Consider the following 27,595-nt stretch of genomic DNA (forward strand, 5'->3'; position numbering starts at 1 on the left):
CACCATGGGAAGTCCTGCCTCAAGGGGTCTGACAGGCAGCAGCCTCATGGCTCTTGATTATATAAACCCAAGTGGCATTCCAGGAAGCATCCATGCAACAGCATGGATCTCCAGGAGCTGCTATGACCATTTCTGCTCCTTGCTTTTGAACTCCTGGCTTTGACCTCACCTCAATTTGATTCTTACTTACCTCCTCACCCAAACCCTGAACCCTGACTTGGACTCCAATCATTGGTATCGATCCTGACCTGGAACTTGACTATGAACTCCACTTCGCTCTGCCTCAGGTTTGACCCTATTCTAACCCTTTGCCCTGACTGCCCATGTCAGGTTCCTGACATGGGCCTGCCCCATAGCAGGGGCCTGCATTTATAATGAATTTTGTATTGGTTTTTGAAATGTGGACCAATACCCACTAGGAACAAGGTTTAATCATTGGGCATATCTGACTCCCTGCTAGCACAGATCATGTGCCTGAACTTTGCCCAGCTGAGGGACTCATAGGTAACCAATCAGGAGTCTGAAGGCTACACCAAATTGGCATAACAAAGCATATTACACATATTACAACTGGTCTCATCTTTTATATGAAGGTATGGTCTGTGAAGACTACCAGTGTTAGCAAGCAATGCTTCATCTTCATCCAAATGGCTCTTCTTCACTTCCATGGGCACTGTACTTACACATATTCACCATTTAGACTGAGGTGAAGAAATGCCTGCTGGGACTTGTAGCCCTTCTGTATTAAAATTGAGGATGGCCATAGGTTGTACTGCAGAACACATCGAATCATAGAATATCAGGGTTGGAAGGGCCCTCAGGAGGTCATCTAGTCCAACCCCCTGCTCAAAGCAGGACCAATCCCCAGTTTTTTCCTCGGATCCCTAAATAGCCCCCTCAAGGATTGAACTCACAACCCTGGGTTTAGCAGGCCAATGCTCAAACCACTGAGCTATCTCTCCCCCCCGCATGGCACCACTGAAACTGGTCTAGCCCCTATTTTGTAACACTCATTTAAACTTCATGCCACAGCTTTATATCTGTGTAAAGGGGGGAAATAAAAATACAAAAGTGAAAAGAACAAGACTTTGAAAGAAGGAGTTATTTATTACAAAACCAAAGTCCAAACTCTACCTCTGATTTTCTGTGAATTTCTTTACAAAATCCATTTTTAGTTCAAGGGAAGCTCTCTCCCATCCTTTTACACTGCATTTAGTATACCACGCTGCTCTGCAATTGAAGAGAATCAGGAGCCAGCAGTCAAATAATACATGTATAGAGACATACACAAAAACAACCAAAATACGTTAATATTAGCAGCATTAGTAAGGTTAATAATGCGGAAGGATAGGGTCACAAAAGAAGCCCATCATCACTTTACCTCCAAACTTCTATTCAGTTCTGGGTATATTTTCCAGGATAGAGCCTAGATCACTCCCTTAATATGACAGGGTAAACCTGCCTGCCTAACTTTTAGGAGTCTACATAAATAAAATAGCAATGGCGCCTTCAGTATAATATCCCCCCTTAGCTCCCTCCCAAAAAGTATGTGCAACAGTCAGTAGCCCTTGACCCCCAAACACAGAGTATGAAGTGTATTTCAGAAAGAAAGTAACACAGGGACAGCCATATGGCTTGGCTTACTGCCATGGAGACAGATCCAGTTCGGTCCTGGTTTCTTGCTTTTCAAGGCTGCTTAAAGGGGCTGGGCATGTTGTGGACATAGCATCATCTCCTATCTTTCCCCCCTCAAGGAGAAAGCGCCTTATGATGCTCTAACACTCCTCAGCTCCCTCCCCGCCATGACATACACCTGACCAGTTAGGAAGGGTCATTTGCTCTGAAGGGGGAAGTCCCATCCAGGTGCCCCAGCTGATGATACAGGGCAACCATAGAAGGATGCTCAGGGTCCAGCAGGGACATAAGAGAAAAGAAGGGGTATTCTAGTGGTGCATAGCACACAGCTCATGTACCCACTGCTGGTTATTGCTTCCAGAGACCAAGTCACATGGGCATGACCCTGGAAGGGAAGCCACCAGGTCTGCCAACATTTGAGAGTTATGAATAGGAAGATTTTGGAAGAAAATACAGGCACACCTTTCAGCTCCACTGAAAAACACTGGATGAGACCCCCAGAGGCACAAACAAGAGGGACAGTCGGCAGGAGTCCCACCCTTTGAACTCTCTCTGCTGATGCAGTTAAAGAAGTCAGTTATTACAGCTTTTTATTACAAGGCCTTTGCCATGAGTGCATTTGCCAGGCATTCTGTGCCTTGAGGACATGGCAGCTCAGCCCAACTCTGGTCCAGGCTCTTCTGGAAACTGGATGCACATCCAAAGAGCTCAGTTATTAGTGGACCAGCCTAGAAAGGAGTACAGGACTCTGGGAGGGGGGGGGAAGGGCAGAAGGGGATATAAAAAGCTGGATCATATTAATTTGTTCTGAGCGTCAGTAAAACAAACCATTCAATTAAGGCTTCAAAAGAAATTATCTGCAGATAAGACTGATGCTGGCTTTCCTGCTAGCGGATCTGGGGATAGGTGCATCACATAGTGATGATGAACTGCAGACATGTTTATTTGCGAGTCTTCCAGGGCTGCCCCAGCAAAGGCACTTTCAGGACCACAACTCTGTCCCAGAGACATGAGCTCCTAGCTCTGTGGAATTAATTCAGTCATTGCTGCTGGACTGGGCATGCATGCCCCTGCAGTGATTGCCAACAGAACCTCTGTTCAGGTAAATGGAATGCCTAAAATAAGTTGGATATGCTGAACTCAAGCCCTTCTTTGTATCCTCCAAAGACTGGAGAAGTGAAAACAGTTTTACAGTATAAATCTGAGGAAAGAGCAGGAATGGGAATTTTGAAGCCTGCAGATGTTTACATTTTGGCTCCACAGATTGACTTCGATGACCTCCCCAACAATAATGGATGGCTGCCTGGGAAACCTCACAGGGAGCAGCTGCTCCAGACAGCAGCATCTTCTGGCCTGTGAAAGCACCGCTAGCTGTTTCCACATGACTGGGGAAGGGGACAAATGACTTGTCCTCAAGATGAACCAGTGCTCATTCCACAGTCAGGAATGCCAGACTGAACTGAACTAGTGTTTATCAAGACCTAGAACCCAAGCAGAAAGTCTACAGATGATCTTGTGGAGACCTCTGACTAAACAGAGGCAATGTAGAGCAATAGCTCCCTCCTCAAGACAAGGGTCAGTTTCACTGCACCCACTGCTTCAAATCTGCACAGCTCTGGAAAGTGTGTCCTAGCTTAAATGCTGCTGCAGTGCCAGTAGAAGCAGCACAAATTAATAGATTTTGTAGGTCTCACAAACACACTGTTGTTTTGTTCTCAGTGATGGCCTGGTGAATTTTTCAAGAAATAGATATTTAGGGTCAGATCCTCAGCTAGGGTAAGACAGCATAGCTCTGCTGAAGACAAGGGAACAATATCAATTTGCACCAGCTGAGGACCTGGCTCTTAGAATTCAGAGGATGAACCCCCCCAGGCTGTACCCATTTTAAAAAGCTAGTTATTAATGTCCAAGTGCAATCCTTTTAATACCCTAACTCAAGAGTCTGGTCATGGGCTGTTCATTATTGTGGGACAACTAGATTTTTTTTTTTTGGTGTGTCCTCAGATGCGGACAGTGGGATGCACAGGGGCCAAGAAGTGGGTTAGCTCTTCTGCCAGTCAGAAACTTCCAGTGAGAGGCATCCAAACTCCCAGCACCAAAGACAAGCAGCCTCTTGTTTGTACTGAAACTGAAGTTGACCTGGGCACAAAAAGCTGGAAGGGAGAGTGAGTCAGGTAGTGTTTTCAGCTAGCCAACTCAAGCTCCCCACAAATCTGAAGCAGACCTATTAGTGCAGCAGAGGAGACAGGAACAATGACCAAGGAGAGGCCCAGCTTTCTCATGTTACTCCTGAAGTTCTTACTGCTCCACTTCCTCAGCAATAGAGGTTGCTAAATCAACATTTTGACTTAGCTAAAAGGTCCTATGATAGCAAAGATGTGTGAACCACCTTTGGGACCATCCTACATAGGTACCTACTGATTTCTTACTTCTCAGTAGCAAGGGACTGGTTTGCTGCCGTTCATGTCTATATATTATTACTGGGTCTTCAGTGTTTGGGGGTATTTTGCATCTCAATCCACCCCTTACATGAGCCCCTGGCACTTCCTCCCATTGGCAGTGGGACTTCTGCAGGAAAAATCTACTCTCATGACAACACAGTATTAAGCTGATGTTCTTACTGGCAATAGAAGATACCCAATAACATTATTAAAAATAAGGCAGTGTAATGCCTGCCTATCATATTACCACCTGTTTATAATCCGTTGCTGTTTTTCCACATGTCAAACTAAACAGGATTTGGTGATGTTTTCAATACTCTCCCTGATCCTTCTTTCCTACATATCATCTCTGAGCAGCCTTGACTAAGCCAGGGGGGAGCACTTCCTACCACAGTAAATAGAAAGAGATATTCAAACCCAGCAGTTAATTACAGTAATGACCCACCATGGACTGTCAGCAGGTGATTAACTCAAAATCTTTAGCAAAGGCAAAGGCAAAGGCCAAAACCACTTGAGCTAGTACCAGTAGTAGGCTCCTATCTTATATGTGGACTGGCCTCTGGAGGCGGATATGACATACTGAGCCAGCATGTTACAATAGCAAGCAGCTGCCTAACTGAACATTCCTACATTTCCCCTATTAAAGTGACAGCAGGTCTGAACTGAGCCTCAGCCCAGCATACAGCACAGCCATCCAGCCTGGTCTGGAGATGTTAGCACTATCTCTATACCAACAGCCTTTCATGTTCCAGATAACCCATTAGAATCCATGGAGAGTGGAGAGGGAGTATAGCAGAACTCATCTATAAACTCAGACACACTCACCTGTTACTGATACTCACCCAATACATATTCAGGAGCAGGACTGAGAGGCAAAGCAGGGAATCTGAAATGAAGGGCTTGATCTCCTTGATACATATGAAAAATTGCCTCGCAAACCTTGCTCCCTCAAAGGACACACACAGCTGGGACTCAAGACAGTTTGTTTTGGATGCTACAGGGCAGTAGTAGTGAACTGAGGGGAAAGAAGAGGAACAAAAGGAACAAAGGAATAGATACCTCATTAAAAAGCTTCCCCACACCTGTTCAAGGACCAGGTCCCTTCCCATCCACCCCCACTGCCTGTGAAAGGATCGATTCAGCATCAGAGAGCTCTCTTCACCAGACAAGCAAAGAGTTTTTGTTCTGGTTTCTCTCTCTCCCTCCACTCCCCGCTTCTCATTTGCCTGGCAGTTTATCATAGTAACAAGAAGTGCAGTTTCCTGTTGGAAAAAAACTGCCTTCAGCAGAGGAATATTAGTGGTTAAATACCCCAGAACTAGCAGCAGGCTTTGCAGAGTCCAGTGACCGCTAAGCTTTAGCATCCTCTCACAAAGCCGTTATTGGCAGTAGAACTGCTGGTATTAAAGGATGAATGACAGCTGTCAGCAAGGGTTCCCTATCAGTGCATCCCCAAAGAGGCTGGCCCTTACATCAAAGAACCCAAGACAAGCAATAAAAGAAACCTGCTGCTCCCACTGCAATTATCTTTGGAGCGTCTTAGCATCTTCTAACAGAAGTGCAAGACTGATGAACTGGAACTGTCTGGCTCTGAGCTGTCATGAGGTTTGCCAGTTAGCTACACAGTGATTATTATAAGTGGTTACAGGTGGCCTGAAAGCAAGGGGACATGCAAGTATAAACCATCTCCACTTCTTCTGTTTGCAAAGGGCCTGGGAGACAGGCAAGGCACAATGGCTTATGGAGGTTTCAAGCCACTGAGAGACTTTCAGTTCGGCCAGGTATTAGAAACACAGCATCAGATCAGTGAAATGCAAATGGCTAGGACAGGGCGGTCCCCAGACATTCTCCAAAATATATATAAAACATCACCAATAAAAGTTATTAAATATGAAAAGATCCTTAATGTCTCAGGACACTGTGCTTTCTATAGTCAGTTCTTTCTTGCAATCAAGTGATTTTCATATGAGCAGAGACAAAAAGACGGACGTGTGCAACTTTACCCTCCAACAGATATAAACACATACATCCTCCAGATCACACCAGTGTGGCTGCTGGACAGGCCAAAGCATGACTGTAAAGAATTCTAAGACACATTGCTCGGAGGACCCAGGTCTTCTTTCTGAGCAGTAGCTGGCCTCAGAAATGGAATCTACTGGACCTATGGCTGGAGTCTTACTCCGAGGGTCTTTCTTGTGGTCACCCTCTGCCAAGACTCAGACTATGCAAATCAGTGATGAGATAGTGGACTGCTATGGGGAGCAGATTCCCCAGAGTTCTCCAGAGTGGTGCTTCACAGCCATTTGCCTCAAAGTACCCATGAATCAGCTTGACACTTGATAGTTCTTGTGTTTCTTATTCCCTTGTTCAGGCTCCTGCCGGCTCTAGAACTCCCACGATTCCAGCCACCTGAGTCCTGCCATTGGGCTGTTGGGATCTGAAGCCATAGGTCCCACCATCCCATAGGACAGGGGATGGAAGAGGTAGAAGCTGTGGAAAGGATCAACACACCTGTCAAGGTCTGATTAACTGCTCAGTACCAAGGTCACAGAAACAGCTGAGTCATGTGGATTACCTATGGGAGTTTCCATTTGGGCTGCTCTAGATTCCATTTGAGGCCCACTCCCTCCTGCTCAACAACATTAATACAGCCAGGTTCGTGGCCTTACCATGGGTGGGATGGGATTGGGAAGCCTATAAACATGTTTAATCAATACATTTTTAAAGTATAGCATAGATCGATGGTCTGGCACCATGTGGGGTGGGGATCAGAGTCTGTATCTGCTGAGCGGTGGGGAAAAAGGGAGCCAGTCCACCTGACAGCATTTGTACCAACTGAGCTCCGGGGTTAAACAAAGAGACTGCCTGTAATGAAAAGGTTTCTGCAAACTCATTACCAGGAGATAGACAAAAGCTGTCAAAGCTGAATCTGGTTCATATGAAGGGTTCAGCGCTGAGTTTGTTGCTATCCGAGAGTTTAGCAGAGGACAAAAAGGGGAAAGGAGCTGAGAGAGTGAAAAGTTAAAACCAACATGTGTCAAGGAGCCAACGCTTCCATGATACAGCCGATGTTGTTTTACATACAGAAGCAGCTCAGCTTCTGGCTCTCTCTCACCTGTACACAATGAGCAGCATCAGTGCCAGAGTCCCATATGTATACACCCTCCTCCCCACGGAGCAGGACAGGCGCCCAGCACAGAACTTCAGCAATGTGTCCCATGTAATTCCTAGGAGAAGATAATAAAATTAATAACTAGAGACACCATGCTGGAAGCCAGGAGACAGATGCAGGCTATATTTGATACATTCAGTCATAAACGAATGCTGATAAAGCTCTATATGAACAAAGGATCAATTCTGTTTTTAAAAGTCTGATTTCTTATTGACCCTTAGCAGAAGAAATGAAGCTTTCTATCTCTAGAAATTTGGTTTTCCCAACATTCCCACTGGAATAAAATATTTTAGATTAGTCCTGACAGAGGTATCAGACCGCAAAATTACATAATTCCAATTACCATCTTGCTTCTTCTGCCCCCTCTATTTCAAGTGCAACATGATTTTAGTAGCTGAAGGCTCATGTACTACCAGGGTCAGTGATTAATGCTTTATACCATTTGAGAACAGGGACTTCCAGTTTACAGAGCCATAAAGCTTTATATCTTAGTGGTCTGAAGACAGAGACTGCTAAAAATAATGTTGGAATTGAAATGGATTATTTTAATGTATCATTTGTATTACAGTAGTGTCTAGAGGTCCCAGCTGAGATCAAGGCCCCATTACAAAGCACTATACAAAAACACAGTAAGAGCCAGTCCAAATCCTGAAGAACTCTAACCAGACAAGATACAGAAAGGGATCTAACAGAGTCAAGGGGAGGTGAAATGACTCACCCAAGTCACATAGCAAGAAAGTGGCAAAGCATGGAAAAGAAGCCAGGTCTCCTAAATCTCGGTCCAATACCCTATCCATTAGCACAGCAGCCTCTCGGAGGTCAAATCAAGATGGTAATCCAAATGACACAATTGTATAGGGTTCGATGTCTTAAGCAGCTAGGGTTAAAAACACTTTTGAACCAGTATACATGTCCAAGCACTAGCCCTGAACCAGAGATCCGAAAGAAAAAACTTGATTTCTTAGTTATGTCACTTTAAAAATACCCCTTCCAACTCAGCTCCCCTACTATTCCCCTCTACCTTCAGGGTCTCTGCTTTGCAGTATTTACCTGTCAACATGCTAGAGAAAAGCATGGCAGGAAAATAATGATGAAAGTAGAGGACTCTGCCCATCATGAAGAAAGGGAGGTAATGGAGGAGCCAGCCCAGCATGATCTTCCCTCCACTATGTAGCAAGACTTCGGAGAGCTCTGAAACACAAACACACACTTCAGTAGATGAAACTTCACAACCCTGGCTACTCTTTCAAACCTCAGCACCAAGGAGGCAGAGTATGAATAGCAGTAAGATTGGTAGGAACAGGCTTAGCAGGTCTACGTTCCAAGTGTAGGCCTGGGATCTAATCAAACCCAGCACCCCTCCCCATATTAAACCAGCCTTGGATGAAACTCAGGGAGATCAGCACTAAAACTGACAAAAAAGAATGATTTGCTGCAGATAAAGCATCCCCACCTCTGGAATGTCCCTAACAAGAGTGTTAACCACCACGGTTTTAAAGTAGAGACACCCGGGCACTGGGAAGTTTTAGGGAGGATACAGAGGGAGACTTAACAAATGGCATAAGATAAGTTTTGATCAGTAAATTTATGCTGACCACCTGCACAAACAGAGAAGGTCACAAGTTACAATTTGGACATGAAAGATAAAAGGTAAAAAATGCAGGCAGGAAGGAGGACACATAGGTGCCAGTGTGTAATTGGTTACAATTTTTGTTACTTGGGGGTGTGGGATAATGTGATAGGAAATAGCTAGTTTTACCTATATAATGTAAGTGAAAATCGATACTCTTTGGGAATCAACTCTGGACTGCAGTACAACAAGAAACTGCAAGACATTGTACCCTCTGCATGACTGTGACATGCAGAGACATCGCTGGCAACCCCCAGACAAGTGGATCCTGACTGGCCATTGGGTAAAATTTGTCTATATATTTGGAGTGGTGAGCATAATAGATTTGCTTGGTATGTGTATTCTCTGTGTGTTGCTAATAAATAGATGTTTAGAGCACAGCAGGGTAAGGCTCTTTCACTGGGAAAAGGTCCTGCAGACTCGTAGAGCTCTTGGCCCTGTGGGTAAAGGCAGGTACTTAACCTGACCAGGTTTCTCCCTCAGCCGCATGGGTAAGAGTAGGTTACTTATGCCCCGAACCCTTGGAAGGGAAAGGGTGGGCATGCCTAAATTGACTGGGTGACACCTTGAGCCCTCAGTAGGGTACAGGCAGGGTGCCCCAGATTGTGCAGGTAACACAAGGTTACCCACAATATCCCACCTGTATTATTCATGCAGAAAATGTATCACACAGAAATACCTACCAATAGTGTCTTCCTCAATGAATAAAGAGAAGGAGTACTTGTGGTACCTTAGAGACTAACCAATTTATTTGAGCATAAGCTTTCGTGAGCTACAGCTCACTTCATTGGATGCATACTGGGATTTGATTTCTAGGATTCTCTCTGGAGTAGCTTGACAGCCACCCTGATCCCCACTGTTAGCCCATTCCCTGGAAAGGAATGTGGTCTAGTATTTAGAACCAGGGGAACAGGGCAGGAGACCTGGATCCTATTTCCAGCTCAGTCAATAACTCACTGTAGGTATGTCTACACTGCGATAAAAAATGTGAAGTACCAAGTCTCTGAGCCTGGGCCAGCTGACTTGGGCTTGCAGGGCTCAGGCTGCAGGACTAAAAATTGTAATGTAGACATTTGGGCTCAGGCTGAATCTTTGGCTCTGAGACCCTCCCCACTCACAGGGTGTCAGAGCCTGGGCTCCAGTACTTTTAAATTGCAATTTTTTGACCCCTGAACTGATCTATGTCAGCCACAGCCATGCCACGGGTCTTTCATCACAGTGTAGACGTAACCTCAGTGACTTTAGCTAAAATCACTTCACCTTTCTGTACCTCATTTCCTACCCAATAATCTGTAAAATGGGGGAAACGCTGATCTATGTCAGAGGGATGTTGTGAGACTGGATTCCTTAGGGTTTGTGAAGTGCTTTGTAACCTGTGGATGGAAGAGGCTAAGGAAGGAGAAAGGGCTGTTAATATCCTCCTCCTAGTACCCTCTCTCTCTGTCAGCTCCCTAATGGGCACTAGCTAGCATTTCTCCTTTCAACACAGATGTGTAATATTAATACAGCACATATCACACAGCCATGAACCAGAGAGGGATCCAGTTGATCCATCCCTCTTGGGGCCAATGTAGGATTGCTCCCTACAGGATTTTTGCTAGAGCATTGTCCAGTCCAGTTTTACATGACTCGAGGAATGGGGCTTCCTGCATTTTTCCTGGGAAGACTGTTCCATAGTTTTGTATATCTCAGTGTCAGGATGATTTTCCTGATATTTAGCCTAAATTTACCTGGTTTTTAATTTCATCCCACTCCTCTTAGTTACAACCCCTTGGACTAATATGAACAATTCTTAAAAACAGACTTTAAATCAAGGCTGATGTCCTTCTAAAAGATATGCTTGAATTCAACTGAAATGTGTTGGGCTAGATGAGATATCAGAGTTAAATCTATACCCTGTGTTATGCAGGAGGTCAGAAAAGATTTTCATAATGGCCCTTTACAGCCTGAAAAAACTGTTAATTCCTCTCCCCTTCCTTGGCATTTACATCCTTCCAAGTATAAGATTTAGCATTTCTATAGCATTATACATTTTAAATAGTTGTACTCATTGCTGTCATGTTCCTCTTGAACACATTTTGTTCAATTTCTATGTGGTCTGATGTTCCACAGCAGAGAGAGAATGAGCTTTCCTGCAACAGGAAACCAGGATGACAAACCATCACAACAGTGAAGCCTAGAAATGCAGTAGGGTAGGAGAGCTGGACTTACCTTTGAGTTCAGCTGTCAGCTGAACTCCCCTCTTCATGGCCACAATAGCGCAAGTTACCATTAGGAGGTACAATCCAATAGTGACCAGATTCAGCCACCAGACCACCTGTGTGGGAAAGAGCAAAGGAGGAGATGGAAGTAGCAGAGTGCATAAGACATGATGGAAAGCTAACTGTAAACACAGAAGAGAAGGGGAAGAAAGCAGCTAGAGAAGAGGAAGGGCAGGGAGCCACTGTCTCTGGGAAAGCCAGGAGAAAACTAAATATTTGCTAAAGGAAGAAGTCACCTGTTTTGCAAAAATCCCCCACTTACCGGGTTCCCCAGCAAATAAACTCGATAATCTGTTTCGTTGACTCCAGAGAAACGCAGGCCCTGAGGAGGAACAGGGACAGGGTATCAGAGGAAATTAAAATGGGTTTGTGTCTACTGAGCCCACATCAACCTTCAAACTCACTGAGGCTCCCACAGAGAGTCAGCAGTGAGAAAGGTGAGAAGTTCCTTCTCGTGCCAACAAAAGGGTTATTTCAACAGCAGCTGAAGTGTAGTCCATGTATTTTAATAAAGAGATGCAGTCCCACAGCTCTGCAGTTTGCCCTCTGCCATACCCCTATCAAAAGCACTTACAATCACACAGGAAGGTGGATTTGTCAGCATACCTGGTAGTTGATGGGCCAGTGCCAAGGCTTGGATGTGACTTCATTCTCCTTTGGTTTGAGACCACTGTTTCCCTATAGGAGGTTGAGAAGAAAATTACAGTCAATAGGCAGTTGTGCTGCAAGTCCTGCATGGCAGCTCTCTGTCTAGGAAGGGCTTCTGAGGCATAGGAAGAATAATCCTGTTTCTGATATTTTCACATGTGTGCATAAGCAAACGCCCTAGGAAGGTTAAGCCTTTTCAGAAGCACCTAGATTTGAACGTCAGGCTTTGCTAGTGCTCCTACAAGCCCATTACTTTGCAGGAGATGAGCTCCTGAAAATCCCCACAACTATTTCACTTTATTGCAAGTCACATCCCTTTGCAATTACAAAGGCCTTACTCTGTTCTCTCATTACACCAGCATGCAGTGATGGCAAAAAATTTCCTGGGGACTGCTTCATACACCAGTAAGATACAGAGATGCCAGGCTGACCCACAAATCAGAATCAGAGACCAAGCTTAGGTCCCCATTCCACATACACTGCTTTGTATCTGGGAGCCTCTCCCTCTAATTGCACCAATTGTACACACACTGGAAAGACAACAACTCTGCTCTAAGGCTGTTAAACAACAAGAAGTAAGCCCACCATCTTCAGAGCACAGGTAAAGTATATTGGTTTGAATCTGAGACGTTCCCACTAAAATCCAGATATAAACCAAGCATTAGGCTCTATATCATCTAGAGAGAGAAGGGGCTGGGGAAGGAGCTTCACAGTAACTGCCAGCACTAAACCTGGCCCAAGATTTACATGAAGCAGTGACCTGTGAAGCAGCTAACACCTGATAGTAAATAAAGGATTAGATTTGGAGTCTGCATCCTCTAAAAGTATGCAAGCAACTTTCCATGCCTGATTATTTGTACCAGCAAAATGGCTAGCTGGTTATCTAATGCCCTAATCTGCATGCACACATCCAAGTGTACAGAACCTCAGAAATGAAAACCTGGACATGGAATATAAGAGGCCGTGATCTGAAAATTTGGTCAAAAGCATTGAATCGGTTTTCAAACAGTTCTCCTTTCACAGTTTCTACAAAAAAGTACACACAGAAAGCTACAGTAAGAATAGTACACAGTCAAGCACTCAAAATTCAGGAAATGCCAGAATTAATGTTGCCTATGCAACCTTCATTCAGGCCTCTTATGCATATGCATTACAATAATCTCTTTAATTACATGATCCCATATGTTTTTCACAGGACTTCTGTCACTGAAGCTGGCCATTAGGGGGAGTGGAGTCACACATTTTGCCAGTGGGTTTACAGCTATTGCTGGCAGCAGAGGAATGCTGAGACTCAGGAATCCTGGGTTCCAATGCAGGGTCTGAGGGGAGTGGAATCTAGTGATTAAGGACCATTCTGTATCTGCTCCTGCCAAGCCTAACCCCTTCTGCCTCTGGCCCCTCCTGTCTGTCCTCATCCCTGGCTCCCCACTGCCTTCCTTGACCCATTCCATTCCCCCTGCTCCACCACCCCTCAGCTCCATGTCTCATTACCTCACCCCACAGTTCACAGTTGCTCATCCCAGTTCCTACCATCCCATTGCTGTTCATCCCAGTCTTCCTGCTACTCTCTGAACCCCTGTCTCAGTCTCCCTCCCCACAAACCCCCACAGGTCTGGATCCTCACCCATCTGCAGATCAGTCAGGTTATTTTCTCCTCCCTGTTGCCTGGGTCAGCTGGGCACCAGCACATGAGAAAGAGTCTACCTCCTCTCAGTACTGATACCTAGTGCCACAGCAGCCCCTGGCACCCCGGAGGAGCAACTGCATGGAAAGTTCTGCTCAGGCCCTACCACCTCATGATGTGATTTTCATGGGGACAGCAACAGACATATCCCGGACACCAGGACAACAAACCCCCTACTAAATTTCAAGTCACTGCTCCAAATGATGGAGACAATATTTGCCTCTCAATTAAATGATTTTAAGGGGTTTTTTTGTTGTGTTTTTTGCAAAATGGGGAAAAAATATTTTTTTCCCTCAAACTTCTGAGAAATGGCTGAATTACTTTTGCTGAAATCTTTCAGTAAAATTCAACCTAAGGCAGGCAGCTGGCATGGAAAATTTGAGCCAAAACAGTTAAAGTTTGCAAACTGAAAAAAGTCTTATAATCGAAAGTATCACTTAACTATAGGAGTTTTTCCCTCTGCCACCTGATACTTTGTGTACATAGATTTGTGCATGAATATATATACACACATGTGCTCCTACAGTGAATGTTGGTCATCCTCAATGCCTTTTGCTAGATGGAGTGTCAATCAAAGAGCATGATCTTGTCATCCTCTAGAAGCTGCATCCTAGAGCAGGGGTGGGCAAACTTTCTGGCCCAAGGCCCACATCAAGATGTGAAACCGTATGGAGGGCCGGGTAGGGAAGGCTGTGCCCCCGCAAACAGCCTGACCCCCGCCCCCTAGCCACCCCCTCCTACTTCCTGCCCCCTGACTGCCCCCCTCTGAACCCCCAACACATCCAACGCCCCCCCGATCCTTGTCCCCTGACCGCCCCCTCCCGGGACCCCCAGCCCCAAACCATGCCCCCCAGGACCTCACCCCTTATCCAACCCCCCCCACTCCTGTCACCTGACAGGCCCCCCAGGATCCCATCCAACCCCCCCTGCTCCATCTCCGAACTGCCCCGACCCCTATCCACACCCCGCCCCGTGACAGGCCCCCTGGGACTCCCATGCCCTAGCCAACCCCCCCTGTTCCCCGTCCCCTGACCTTCCCCCCCCCACCCCAGAACCTCCATCCCATCCAACCACCCCCTGCTCCCTGTCCCCTGATTGCCCCCCGGGACTCCCTGCCCCTTATCTACCCCCCCACCGCCCCCTTACCATGCTGCTCAAAGTGGCAGGAGTTCGCAGCCCCATTACTTGGACGGAGGCAGCCACGCTGCCTGCGTGGCGGCATAACTGCGGAGGAGGGGGGACAGCAGGAGAAGGCCTGGGGGCTAGCCTCCCCAGCCAGGAGCTCAAGGGCCGGGCAGGACAGTCCTGCAGGATGGATGTGGCCCGTGGGCCGTAGTTTGCCCACCTCTGTCCTAGAGGATACCTATAGCTTAAAATTACTACACAAATGTGAATGTTTCCCAGGTTACTACGAAGACCAAGTATTCTCTAGTTTTTTCTTCCCCAATTCTCTACTGCTGAGAACATGTGTGGAAGAAGCCAGATCTTAGCTATTTAAGAACTCAGCTACTCCTATAGGTTTTCCTTCACTCTGAAATAAGAGTCCTCATTTCAAGACAAGAAAATTATTTCCATGGAAACAGTTATGTTGATATTTCCCTATCTAAAACAATATTATAACTGGTTGCCATGGAAATTATTAGTATTAATAATGTTACTGAGCATTCCTAGAGCCCCTTTCATTTCAAAAGAGCTTTGCAAACACCACATTAGCCTCAGAGTCTTTTGTAAGGTCAGTATCATCCCCATTTTACAGATGGAGAAACTAAGGCACAGAAAGGAGAATAAACAAGGTCATACAAAACAGTCTCAGATGAGAAGACTACAAGAGCAGTCAAACTGAAGAAAAACAAATCTGCTTTTTTGCAAACATCCTCGGTGACAAAGAATGAGGGAAGAGGAAAGCAGAAAACAGAACATGGATGAGTTTTTTTAAACAATGGGTTTTTGTCTTTTTAAATTTTTCCATCAGATGTTCAAGTATCCCCAAGTGTTTATCCACTTACTTTTATGGCCTCCATAACTGCACTATCTGAGTGCCTCACAAGCATTAATGAGCTTATCTTTACAACTGTCCCATGAGGTAGGGAAGTATTAATATCCCTGTCTTACAGAAGGGAACATAAGGCACAGAGAGATTAAATGACTTGCCCAAGGTCACACAAAGTGTATGGAACAGCCAGAAACCGAACCTAGATCTTCCAAGTACCATTTTAGAACTTCAACCATAAGGCCATCCTTCTTCTCTAAGTATAAATCCTTGTAACCTATGGCAATATATATTCTGTCCTATCTTGACGGCTGCTATTCCCTGGACATCACAATACAGAATATTTCTTTTTAGCTCAAGAGTTAAAAAACAAACATACACATGACAATCTAGAAATAAAGCGACCCTACCCGGATCATAACCATATGGGACTCCAGCAGAATCTCTGGGAAGGAGGGTTTCAGAACATCCAGACTGATATTGGGCACTATGGAAAAGAAAACAAGTGAATTAGAAGCCTGTACATGCTACCTTCCTTTAATACATACACACACGATAAACTCTCTCCTCCTGTATCAAATCTGTGAGTAACCTTCTTCTGGTACCTCCTTGGTTCTCACTGCATTTCATTCATATTCTAAACACAGCCTCTTGCAGTCAAGAAAGTATCCCCAAGTGAATTTCACAACTGATCTACTCATTGATTTCCCACTGTACTTTCAGAAGCGCGAGAAACAGATAAAACTCCCTGAAATAAACAGTCTTTGTGTTTAAGCAGAAATAAGAGCCTCACTGTTCATAGACTATTCTTTATCCACAGATCAGCCATGAATGGGAAAATGCAAAATGCATGACAAAGGTAGAAGACTCTGGACCAAATGAACAGCTCAGAATTTATTTCTCTTGGGTTGAATATAGTACTTCTGAAAGGCTGCAAAATGTTAGCAGGTTTTAACAAGGCCAGAATCCAGCAAGTTGTGTGATAAAAATCAGGACGTTGAGTAACGCGCAAACCAAGCAGGCAGTGAATAAGGCTGTGACACAGGGGTCTAACTTTTGGATTGTGCTGGAGGGGCTGTGTGTCACAACTGGCATTCTCAACCCTATTCTTACCCCATGTCACAATTCTAGCAACCTCATTATTGGAATGTTCCTGGAAAAAAGAATGAGGCAAGTGTGGAATAGGGCAGTGAAGATCCTACACTTCCGAAAAATCATCTAAAAACTTCTACTGTACACTTGCATTCAGAATAGTCCCTTCAATTAAAAAGCTGGTAAGGTGGGGCTCAAAGTAAGTCTCATAGTGAAACATCAGTTACAACTTTAACTATCAAGTTGTGACCAGCTCTTCCATAATACTTCACACTTCTGCAGCTCCTGAGGATCTCCAAGTGGTTTATAAACATCATATCTCTCAATCCCACCATCCCCCTATTTTACAATACAGAAACTGAGGCAGAATGACTGGCCCAAGATCATGCAATAGGTCACTACCAGAGCTGGGACCAGAACCCAGGGATCCCAAACATTGAGTGCCTTGCTCTGACCTCTTGATAACCTCACTCTCTCCCCTTGAAACAAACAAGCCAACCTGCATATTGTCCAAGAGATTTCATCACTTACGCTTGGGATTGATGTGATCTTCAACATTCCAAAGGGCATTGGGAGTCTCCTTCACATATGGAGTGCAGGTGACTTCCACCTGTTCCCAGCCCCTGAGGAACAGCAGGACAGTCAGTTACCTACCTCCCGAAGGAGAGCCACTATTTACAATTCACAAAAAGAAAAGGAGTACTTGTGGCACCTTAAAGACTAACAAATATATTAGAGCATAAGCTTTCGCATTCAAATTGTACTTGTGGCACCTTAAAGACTAACAAATATATTAGAGCATAAGCTTTCGCATTCAAATTGACATTCCTCCCCCAAGTCTAGCTACCAATTAGCACCAATTGCAGCATCCAACCTAACAGATTCATTTCTGTGTACCCAGAAGTCCTGCCTTATCAGAGCATAAACAGAAACTGGACTGGATTTGAGGCTTGTCTAAGGTCACAAGACTGCTGTATATATGAAGATCAACACTTCCATGTTGGGGTTCCTCAAATTAGGTACCGAAATCCATATTTAGGTACATAAATATGTGGCTTGATTTTCAGAGGAGCTGAGTATGTGGAGCTCCCAACAACTTCAAGTCAACTTTTAGATTCTCCCCAGGAAAAGCAGTCACCATTACCTTAAAAGTCACTTCATACCTAGAGCAACTCCATTACAGAAACAAAGGAATTGCCATAGTGGATGAGACCAATCGTTCATTTAGTCAATTATACTGTCTCCAAAATGGCCAGTACTAGATGCTCAGAAAGAAAAATACAATACCCTTAAGTGGGAAACTACAGAACAACCTCCATATAGGTAGGGTGACCATATTTCCCTATGCTGAATACGGGACACCTGGTAAAATTACTTGTATTCAAGCAAGTTCAACAGCAATCAATCGTATAGCTGTTCAAATTAACATCAAGTTGACTGAGCCCATTAAAAAGAAATACTGCGTAGTTGGATTCTTTTTATTTACCTTCTTATCTTTAAGGCTTTAGGATGACACACACACCCCTACCCCCCCCACACACACACACGGGGAGGGGTAACACACATACACTGCCCTCCAGGCTTGACTGGGCCCCCAGGACAGACCCGCCTCTCCTGGAACCTGGCACTGTGTCTTCCCGAGGCAACACGTGGGAGGGCATGCAGGGTCACATGCGCCCCCTCCCCAGATTTCTGCCAGGGTTCACACCAGAATGTGGCCAGCAGTAGTCTTTCAGCACTGTGCAGGAGGAAAGGGACGGCAGCTGCTTCCAGCCACAGGGGAGGAGGAAACTGGGAAGGGGTGACCTGGCCTGTGTCTTTGCAGAGCTCATCTCTTCCCCCACCCCTACCGCTCCTGTGTGGCTGGAACCAGCTTGTCCCTTCCTGCCCACACAGTGTCAAAAGGCAGCTAACACCTCCAGGCTGCTGCTGGCAACCGACATAACCCAGCCGCCTCCTGTCCCCTGGCTACAGTGCTGGCAGGAAGGGGTTAAGCCCTAAGGATACATTGTGCATCAGGGCCCAGGGAACCTGACTGCAGGGACTTCAGTGAACATGGCTAGAGAGGTGGCTCAGCAGACGAGGGTGCCTAGGGGGTGGAACAGCCCCACGTTCTCTGGGAGCAGGACCCGAGGTTGGGGGGCAGGCAAAGAGGGTGCTAAGCCCCTGCCCTGGGGGCTGCTGTGGAGCCTGCAGGGTTGGGGCATGAACAGGCTGAAAATCGCTTCCTCCCCCAACTCCAGAGCTTAGCTGAGGGGAGGAGAGGCTGCCCTGTGCCAGTGCTGTGCGGGACTTTGGCACATGCAGGGCTTGGCTCCTCCTGGCCAGTGCCCCAGGACAGAGGATCTTGGGCTTTCCAGGGGTGCCGGCCAAGCTAGAGTCAGTGTGAGAAAGGAAGGAGTCTGCTGGCCAGGCTGTTGATAAGCTGAGCACTCCAACCAGGGGCTGGGAGAGATATTGAAGAGCAGCGGGGCGGGGCAGCGGAGGGGAAAATCAGGGAGAGGACAGCAGAGGGGAAGCACGTAAAGGGCCAATGGGTGAGCAGCAGAGGCGACATGTAACCGATTGCCTGTCCACAATCACCAACCACCGCAGCTCGCAGCACATAGCCAGCACCAGCCAGAAACGGGATGGGGAGTGGGGCCCTGCTGGCCAAGAGCAGGCATGCAGCAGGGGCTGCGCTGAAGGATCAGCATGGGGAGCAGCCAGCCCTGCATGCTGCATCTCTGCCCTGCCACCAGCCTTGCACACCCACCCCCATCATCGGCCCCTTGACCCTCCCACCACTCACCGCTGGTGAGCAAGCGGCTGGCAAGCAGGGATCCAGCCAGCAGCAGGACCCACCAGGACTGATGGGGGGTAGGCAGAAAATATAGGACAATTTGCCCGTTTTAAGAAAAAGTTGGGACACCTATAGGAGGGCTTAAATACTAGACTGTCCCTTTAAAAATGCGACATCTGGTCACCCTACCTCTAGGAGAAGTTTCTTCCTATCCTCACTCTGTTAGCAGGTGGCTTAATTCCTGAAGCATGAGCTTTACGTCCCTTGCAATTTAAAAAAAATCATAACTTAATTGCTGATGATCTCATAATCCATACAAATGTCTAATCTTTTTGCTATACAGTTGGCTTTAATGTTGTCTTAATGTTGTATTTTTACTATGCAGTTGCAGTTGGCTTTAATGTTGTGACAATCAGCTCCACAGGCTAAGTTTGTGTTGTGTAAAAAAATATTTCCTTTTTATTTGAACACTGATGCCAGAGGCAATCAGTCCATTCTGAGACAATGAGTTCAAACTCTGGGATCCTTTTTTTAGATCAGCCTTATTCCACGTTACCTCCCAGGAGACTGGGCCTACAAGAACAGTCTTGATAACTGTAATGCCTCAGGCTACTCAATCACTGACCATCAGTGAGAGCACTATCAGCGTGCATAGGCTTTTACAGAGATCTGAAACAAACTTTCCTCTTCCAGAGCCACTTGTTGCATCTGCTCTCATACTCCAGATCTGTGCTCACACATAGGAGAGAAGGGTGTGGGACACTATTGTGGTCCAGGTCTTCCCATTAAAAAATGAACAGGAACCAATATAAATATAATAGCAAGGGACTGTATGGTTCAGAGGATTGTGGAATGGGATACGGAGCCTTTAACCTCTAGGTCACTGGTAGCTCCTACATCTAAATGAGCTGGTGATGTAAGAGTTGCAGTTTCCAAGGGTCTATGTTGCAACCATCCTCAGCACAACTGTCTCCCATGCTTGCAATTTTTTTGCAAAAGCCAAGGATTGACTGGCTTATGGAAAAAGATCTCATCACTCACGCCTAATGCAAGTTCCCCCCTTGAACAGGACTGAAGCACACCCCCATGTTGATATCTGGGATGGACCTCTTGGTAAAGGACTTTATTCTCTAGAAGTGCTATTTGCTAACCCCCTCACTGTAGTGGATTTTATAACCCTCATCCAAGATTTCACTCTGATTTTCTACCTTTCAGATGCCCTTTTCGTTTTAAGAAGAGAAGGAAAAATATAAAGATGTGTATTCCCTGGTCCAAATTAAAAACTGCCACTGAACAAGGGGATCTTGTGTCAATTGTGTAAGAAAAGGAACATCAGCTGCTAGCATGAGACTGCTGGCAGGAAGAATCACAAGCTAGGCTCAGAGATTATTTACCATTTTGGCAGCGTCTTCCCAGAGGACCCAAGTATGCATCCTGTGGCCAGATGGGTCAGTCGGATCTGACTCCGTAGGACTTTAATGCGTTTCCCAGCCTTCCTGCCCACAACCTCAATCCGCCAAAAATCGTTGGCATCTCCTGTTCCATTCTACCATTCAAACACACCGCCAAAAAAAACCAAAAGCACGTGTCACTGGAGAACAAGACACAGAAAACAGGAGCTTCTGAAACTTTACAGTGTTGACAAAACTGAGTGGATCAGACCCAGCTTAGCCTCCTGAGTGTTAACAATAAGGATTCCCCAGCAGGAAGAGAATTTTATAGACACCAGCAATGCATGATGTATCCCTGCTTACTATCTACCTATGTATTTTCCTCACCAATCCCAAAATTCTTTGCTTCAACTTCATATGTGGCTCTCAAGATATGAAGTTACATTTTAAAAGGATTTCAAACTGGATGGTTTGGCTGGGTAGCATAGTGCGTTTATTGAGTAGTCTCTTGCCTCTGGGCATTTAAAACTCAAAGCAGATTTACAAACATCAGAGCACTGCTCAGTTTAGACCCTAGAAGCCATCTGTCTATACCACAAGGCTATGTACAGAAAATAATAACTGTCAGTGCAGCTTTAAAGTTAGAATTTAAAGAGTCTGGTGCTGCCAAAGCTAGGGTTGTGTGATAATTTAAAGCTATTTGTTTGTGCACATTTTGGAAAGATCTTAATTACGTGCTATTCTAATTCTTACACACTGACATACATCATGTATTAACCTGTGTAATGAGCTCCAACTTCCATTATAACCTCCCGTGTACTTTAGAATCATAGAACATCAGGGTTGGAAGGGACCTCAGGAAGTCATCTAGTCCAACCCCCTGCTCCAGCAGGACCGATCCCCAATTAAATCATCCCAGCCAGGGCTTTGTCAAGCCTGACCTTAAAAACTTCTAAGGAAGGAGATTCCACCACCTCCCTAGGTAACGCATTCCAGTGTTTCACCACCCTCCTAGTGAAAAAGCTTTTTCTAATATCCAACCTAAATCTCCCCCACCGCAACTTGAGACCATTACTCCTTGTTCTGTCATCTGCTACCACTGAGAACAGTCTAGAGCCATCCTCTTTGGAATCCCCTTTCAGGTAGTTGAAAGCAGCTATCAAATCCCCCCTCATTCTTCTCTTCCGCAGACTAAACATCCCCAGTTCCCTCAGCCTCTCCTCATAACTCATGTGTTCCAGTCCCCTAATCATTTTTGTTGTCCTCCGCTGGACTCTTTCCAGTTTTTCCACATCCTTCTTGTAGTGTGGGGCCCAAAACTGGACACAGTACTCCAGATGAGGCCTCACCAGTGTCGAATAGAGGGGAACGATCATGTCCCTCGATCTGCTGGCAATGCCCCTTCTTATACATCCCAAAATGCCATTGGCCTTCTTGGCATTTCATGTATTGTAAGTGTTCTCATGGATAAGAAACTGGCTAAGAGACAAAAAACTAAAAGTAGGAGTTAATCTTTTGTCTTGGGATGAACCTCCCTCAAGCAGAAGGAAGTATTATTCTTACTATTCACTTACTATTCCGTATCCAGTGACCTGAAAGTGCTTCCTTGTCATGGGGGCCTCGTGCTGGTGACTGTGAAGATTTCTAGAAGTCCTGAAATTAAATTACAAGTAAAACACAGTTTTCAATTTTACATTGAGAATGGTTTGTGTGAAGAGCTTTCATTTTGGTCACCAATAAAGATTTATTTATACAGATTCCACAGCACTTTACAGGCATTACAAATTTATTTCTGAACCATATATATAGGAATCACTTCACATGGCACATTCAAGCACCTCTGGAAGTGTTCAAAAGCGTACTGACCACACACAGTACAGTTTAGGACATAGAAATGAATAGTTCAAATGATACTGGGAGGCAGAATTTTAAGAAGAATACAATTACCCAGGGCATTAGGGCTAACATCCCTGTTCTTGCAAAACATGCCATGAGGTCTTGACCACTCTTGATAGTTAGTTTTATTTTCCATGCAAAAGACTGCACCCTCTAGCAGCACAAAATCTCCTAGCACCATGCTGAACCATTAGGCTAGGATTCAACAGAAAAAGTATCACTTGCCGCATCATTTGTGTAGCACCTAGCTTTTTCTTGGTTCTTCCATCCCAAGTCCAGCCCTCCTCTGCATGTGAGAGTTGACAAGATCCAGTGTTGCCAACTCGTGGTTTTATCACAACTCTCATATATTTGGTGTTTTTCTTAAAGCCCCAGCTGCTGGAATCATGTTATTATTTAAGAATCTCAGCTTTCCCTTACAAAAAGTAAGTTTCTAGCTCTCATGGTTGCAGAGAAAAGTTTGAAAACATGGACCCTCAACAAGGTTCAAAAGCCAAAAGGCAAAAAAAAGCACCCAACATTTACTATTTTTTAAATCTCATGATTTTGGGGGATCTAATTAATGCTTTTTGAATGCTTGGGGACGGCAATACTGAAGGTCACAGAGTAATATAGCACAATTTGCAGGTCAATAGAAGTCCTGTATATTTAAATAAATGAATGCGTAGAGAGGACAAACTCCTCTGTTGTACAGTGAAAGGGGGGGAAATGCAGATTTAAAACCAGCACACCAGGGTTTCCTGCCATTCGTTGAAGAGGGAGACCTCAAGACAAGCCTGCATATCATTTTAAACAGTTTCACGGCTGAAGTCTCAGTGTCTGACTGGAACTTCAGCAGGGACATGCCAGGTACACAAGGCAATAATGAGGGTACTTTTTGCCCCATATTCCTGGTATGTTAGGCAAAAGTTAAGTACTTATCTTGCTTGACAAACTGGAAGGGCAGGAAAGGTCTGGGCACAAACAATAGAATTAATGGTCTGAAATTCCTGTCTTGCTGTGGAATAGCCCTTAACTTTGCATACCATGCAGCTGGACAGATTTCTCAGGAGCTGCAGATGGTTCTCTCAAAAAGAAAAATATTTCATTGTGATGAAGCTGTTTAGAGGTCTCTCATCTCAAGAAAAGACAGTGGCTCAGAGATCCCATTCAAAATATGGGACTGTACAGAGGGAAACTCCACAAACCCCATGCTGGGAATAGAGATATGGAGAAAAGTCTACAGCAGAGGCTCTCAGCCAGGGGTCCAGGGCTCCCTGGGGGGCTGCAAGCAGGTTTCAGGGGGTCCTCCAAAATAAACCAGAGAGCAAGGCCAGCATTAGACTCGCTGGGGCCCAGGACAGAAAGCTAAAGCCCAAGCCCTGCTGTACGGAGCTGAAGCTGAAGCCTAAGCCCCACAGTGCAGGGCTGAAGCCGAAGCCCAAGGAACTTAGCTTTGCGGGACCACTGTGGCTTAGGGCCCTGGGCAACTTCCTTGATTGTTACCCCCCAATGCCAACCCTGACTTTTAATCTACTGGATATGCAGAAAAACAGTTGTTGTGGCACAGGTGGGCCAGGGAGTTTTTATAGCATGTTGCAGGGGAGGGTGTTTCACAAAGAAAAAGGTTGAGAACCCCTGGTCTATAGCACCAAAGAACTTGTTGAAGGTCTGTGCTAGCCTAATTCTAGTCATTGGCATGTCAGATCTCACACCACCATCCCCATTTACCAATCCTACGGCAAATGCCAATTCTGTTCAACTCCCAGAAAACATGGATTGGGAGATACAACCTCTTATATTTTTCTATGATTTCTTAAACACCTTACTCTTTGTGCTCCAGCCGGATAACATCTCCATGCCTCACAAACTCCACAGAATGGGAAGGATCTAAATGATCTGCTGGCAGAAAAACAGACAATAGCACCAGGTTTAGAAAAGGTATCAATACTCTTAGAGACGGTATCAGAATGCTGATCTCAAGCCAAACAGAGGATGCTCTTAGCCAACTCATTTCATTGGACCACAGAGTCGGTGCAACCCCTAGAATCAGTCTAAGGACCAGTCTCAACTGTTATCCCTGGAACCATATAATGGCAGATTCCAGACAGCAGATACAGTTCTAAAATAAAGAGATTGGCTGCCCCTGGATACACCAGAAAGGCTGAGAGAACAACACTCAACGTTCAGCACATATATACTTTAAATATATACGAAGGGTTGTTTTTTTTAGCAGCAGCCAATCAACTTTAATCTTCTTAAGCACTGCTAGTGCAGGAAGGAAACCCTAGATACGAAGCGTGCTTCACATATAGTTTCTGTGTTCTAAGATGTGGTCTGCATAGACAACAGGTCCCCAACGTGCAATATTCCATTTTTACCAAAGCAGCCTTCTACTCAGATCAATAGAATATTGCACGCTGGGATCCACAGGCTCTGTGGGCCACACATATGAATTAAAGAAAATGGTAACTGCAATCTGCCCCATTCTATACCTATAAATTGCAGTCCTTGGTCATCTGGCACATTACTAATGCAGCCATCAGTCGAGCAAAGTTAGGACATCTCACCTGTACAGTCTAGGAGGAATATGAAGATGTGATTGATAATCTCCCTCACCCCCCAAAATCCTTTACTATTTGGGAAGAGATCCCAAGAATATAGTAGTAAAAAACCAGAAGTATCAGTTAGACAGTCCACTTTGCTAGAGTTCTGTTTACCTGTGTTGGAATCATGTTTCTTTATAACCCACAGATTATTCAAGTCCTTGTGTAAATAGGCAGTGACCTGGAAACACAATAATAAACCATTTCATTTCACCAACAAGCCAGGATCTAGCCAAAGTCCAAGATCCATCCATCAGCAGGGCACAAATACCAAGTGCATCCAGTGCTGATACAATAAAATTAAATACAGGATAACTTTGTGATGTTGTCCCTGAATTAGAAAGTCCTGGCTATTGGACATTGCTTAACCCAGACACATCTCTCACTTGTTTAATGGAGTTATGTGTTACCAATGTGTGTCATGTCACTTGTAGCTGCAACATCTCTGTCTGCCTTTTCCCTACTGCTCTGCAAGTGCTGTGCATCCCTGGTAATAACTTCTAAATGATATCATAGAAGTATAAAAATGTAGGACTAGAAGGGACCTCAAGAAGTCATCAAGCCCAGCAGCCTGCGCTGATGAAGGACCACATAAACCTAGGCCATCCCTGACAGGTGTCCTTGCCATCCCTGCACAGGTGGCCAACTTGTTCTTTAAAACCTCCAATGATGGGGATTCCACAACCTCCTTTGGAAGCCTATTCCAGCGCTTAACTACCTTTACAGTCAGAAAGTTTTTCCTAATATCTAACTTAAATTTCCCTTGCTGCAGATGAAGGTAGGACAAGAAGTAATGGTCTTAATGACCTATCTATATAGTTCTCTCTTTTCTCTCAGTCCTAGTTCAGAGGCTCTTTCTACAACAAGATCTTCTGTTCTGCAAACACAAACTTCCTGATATTCCTCAGCTGATATCAGAAATCCTGGGCCTGACATCTCGATCACTTCCACAGCAACAAACTGCAAATATCACCAAAGGATGGTTAGAATTGCTGATTGGGAATAAGCAACAGGAGCAGACATTGAGATCCTATTTCTAAAGTAATTGTTCTGAGTGATGGAGAATGGAGGAAAATGAAGCAAATAGCTGTCTATCCTCAACATCTTTCATTTGAGGATCTCAAAGCACTTTACAGACACTAATGCATGCATTGCAAAGCACATCTTCTTAGGAAATCTGCTGAGGAAGCAGATTTTGCTGGGGTGATGCTTAAAGAAAGTCAGAATTTGCTATATTTTTGTGCTGCCTCATTCACTAGCACTATATGTTATGGGGTTGCTGATTCTCTCTTTGGTTTATTATAATTTTAATTATTTATCAGAGGTGTCCACAGAGTTCAGACTGGTGCCTCTTACTACTTTTAGTTTATAAATATAAAGAAATATAAATCTAATCTAATGAACAAACCCTCACAAACTCCCCAGTCATTTTCATCATTATCCTCAAAACAGAGATAAGGAAATTGAGACACAAGAGGAGGAAGTTACTTTCCAAGATCACAGAGGAGGTCAGTGGCAGAGCTGGGAACAGAAAGCAGAAGTCCTGACTTCCATTCCTCTGCTCTTACTCTTAACAATGCCCCCTTCAAGATCAAGAAGTGAATTTGCTTTAAACAAAGATTTTCACTCTTTCCCATGAGGTGGCAGCTGCTCTCTCTTTTCATGTTGTTTTGGCATGCAAGAAAACCTCCTTATTTTAATGCACACTTAGTATTGCAGGCCACCCATCCTGGTGTAAGAGTGGTATGAATTCAGGCACCTGTACTGCTAAGATTTCCAAACAAGGGCAAAGCTCAGCACCCTATCCCCACCCCCTTCATGTGGTGCTCAGAGGCCAGCATAGAATATAAGTACTTATGTGGTCTCTATCACCATGATGTCTCAATGCTCAGGGCAGTAGGTCTTTAGGAATATCATGATAAATCTCAAGAGGGGAACTGTAAAGAGTTGCACCTTCCCAAGCAGAGTGATAAAAGACCATGACAACGGGAAAGAGCAGCTGCTTTTATTAGAGGATATAAACCTTCAGGAAGCTCCAAAGTCAGCAGAGCATGCTGGCTGCAGTGAGAGACAGTGGTAGAGTGATGCACTGACCTGCTGCTGACGAGCCCCCACGCCTTCAGGGTACAGGTGCCAGTGCGAATGAAGGTACCCCCCTGCCATCCGAAGGTTCTTCATTGTAATCACAGAACCATAGGCCAGGTCTGAAAGGGGAGACAACAGGTCTTAAGGAGCTCTCCTGTAAAACGTCATCTCACAGTCAAGCTATAGTGCGGTGACTCAAGGTATAAACGCCTCTCTTTCTTTTGAGGCAAGCCTATTTTCCTTCTCATGCATAATTATAGTCAGCTCACTATCCCCTTACCCACCATCATCCACCACAATCTA

The 27,595-nt window shown here is 45.1% G+C and overlaps 1 protein-coding gene across 1 annotated transcript in view; it reads right to left on the minus strand.

The window, feature by feature from the left end:
• Nucleotides 1–1,087: 1,087 nt before the first annotated feature.
• POMT2 (protein O-mannosyltransferase 2) overlaps nucleotides 1,088–27,595 on the minus strand; it is a 48,960-nt gene continuing 22,452 nt past the window's right edge. The window contains exons 9-21 of the mRNA XM_073349282.2: nucleotides 27,302–27,411; nucleotides 25,322–25,388; nucleotides 24,431–24,500; nucleotides 22,301–22,379; nucleotides 20,730–20,881; nucleotides 17,085–17,176; nucleotides 15,872–15,948; nucleotides 11,746–11,817; nucleotides 11,402–11,461; nucleotides 11,090–11,195; nucleotides 8,299–8,439; nucleotides 7,192–7,303; nucleotides 1,088–6,566 (exon numbers count right to left, since the gene is read on the minus strand). Coding sequence (XP_073205383.1) covers nucleotides 6,461–6,566; nucleotides 7,192–7,303; nucleotides 8,299–8,439; nucleotides 11,090–11,195; nucleotides 11,402–11,461; nucleotides 11,746–11,817; nucleotides 15,872–15,948; nucleotides 17,085–17,176; nucleotides 20,730–20,881; nucleotides 22,301–22,379; nucleotides 24,431–24,500; nucleotides 25,322–25,388; nucleotides 27,302–27,411 — 1,244 coding nt within the window. The 3' untranslated portion in view covers nucleotides 1,088–6,460. The remainder of the gene's footprint in view (nucleotides 6,567–7,191; nucleotides 7,304–8,298; nucleotides 8,440–11,089; nucleotides 11,196–11,401; nucleotides 11,462–11,745; nucleotides 11,818–15,871; nucleotides 15,949–17,084; nucleotides 17,177–20,729; nucleotides 20,882–22,300; nucleotides 22,380–24,430; nucleotides 24,501–25,321; nucleotides 25,389–27,301; nucleotides 27,412–27,595) is intronic.

Source organism: Lepidochelys kempii, chromosome 6 (genome assembly GCF_965140285.1).
Source record: "Lepidochelys kempii isolate rLepKem1 chromosome 6, rLepKem1.hap1, whole genome shotgun sequence".
In the NCBI taxonomy this organism is placed as follows: Eukaryota; Metazoa; Chordata; order Testudines; family Cheloniidae; genus Lepidochelys; species Lepidochelys kempii.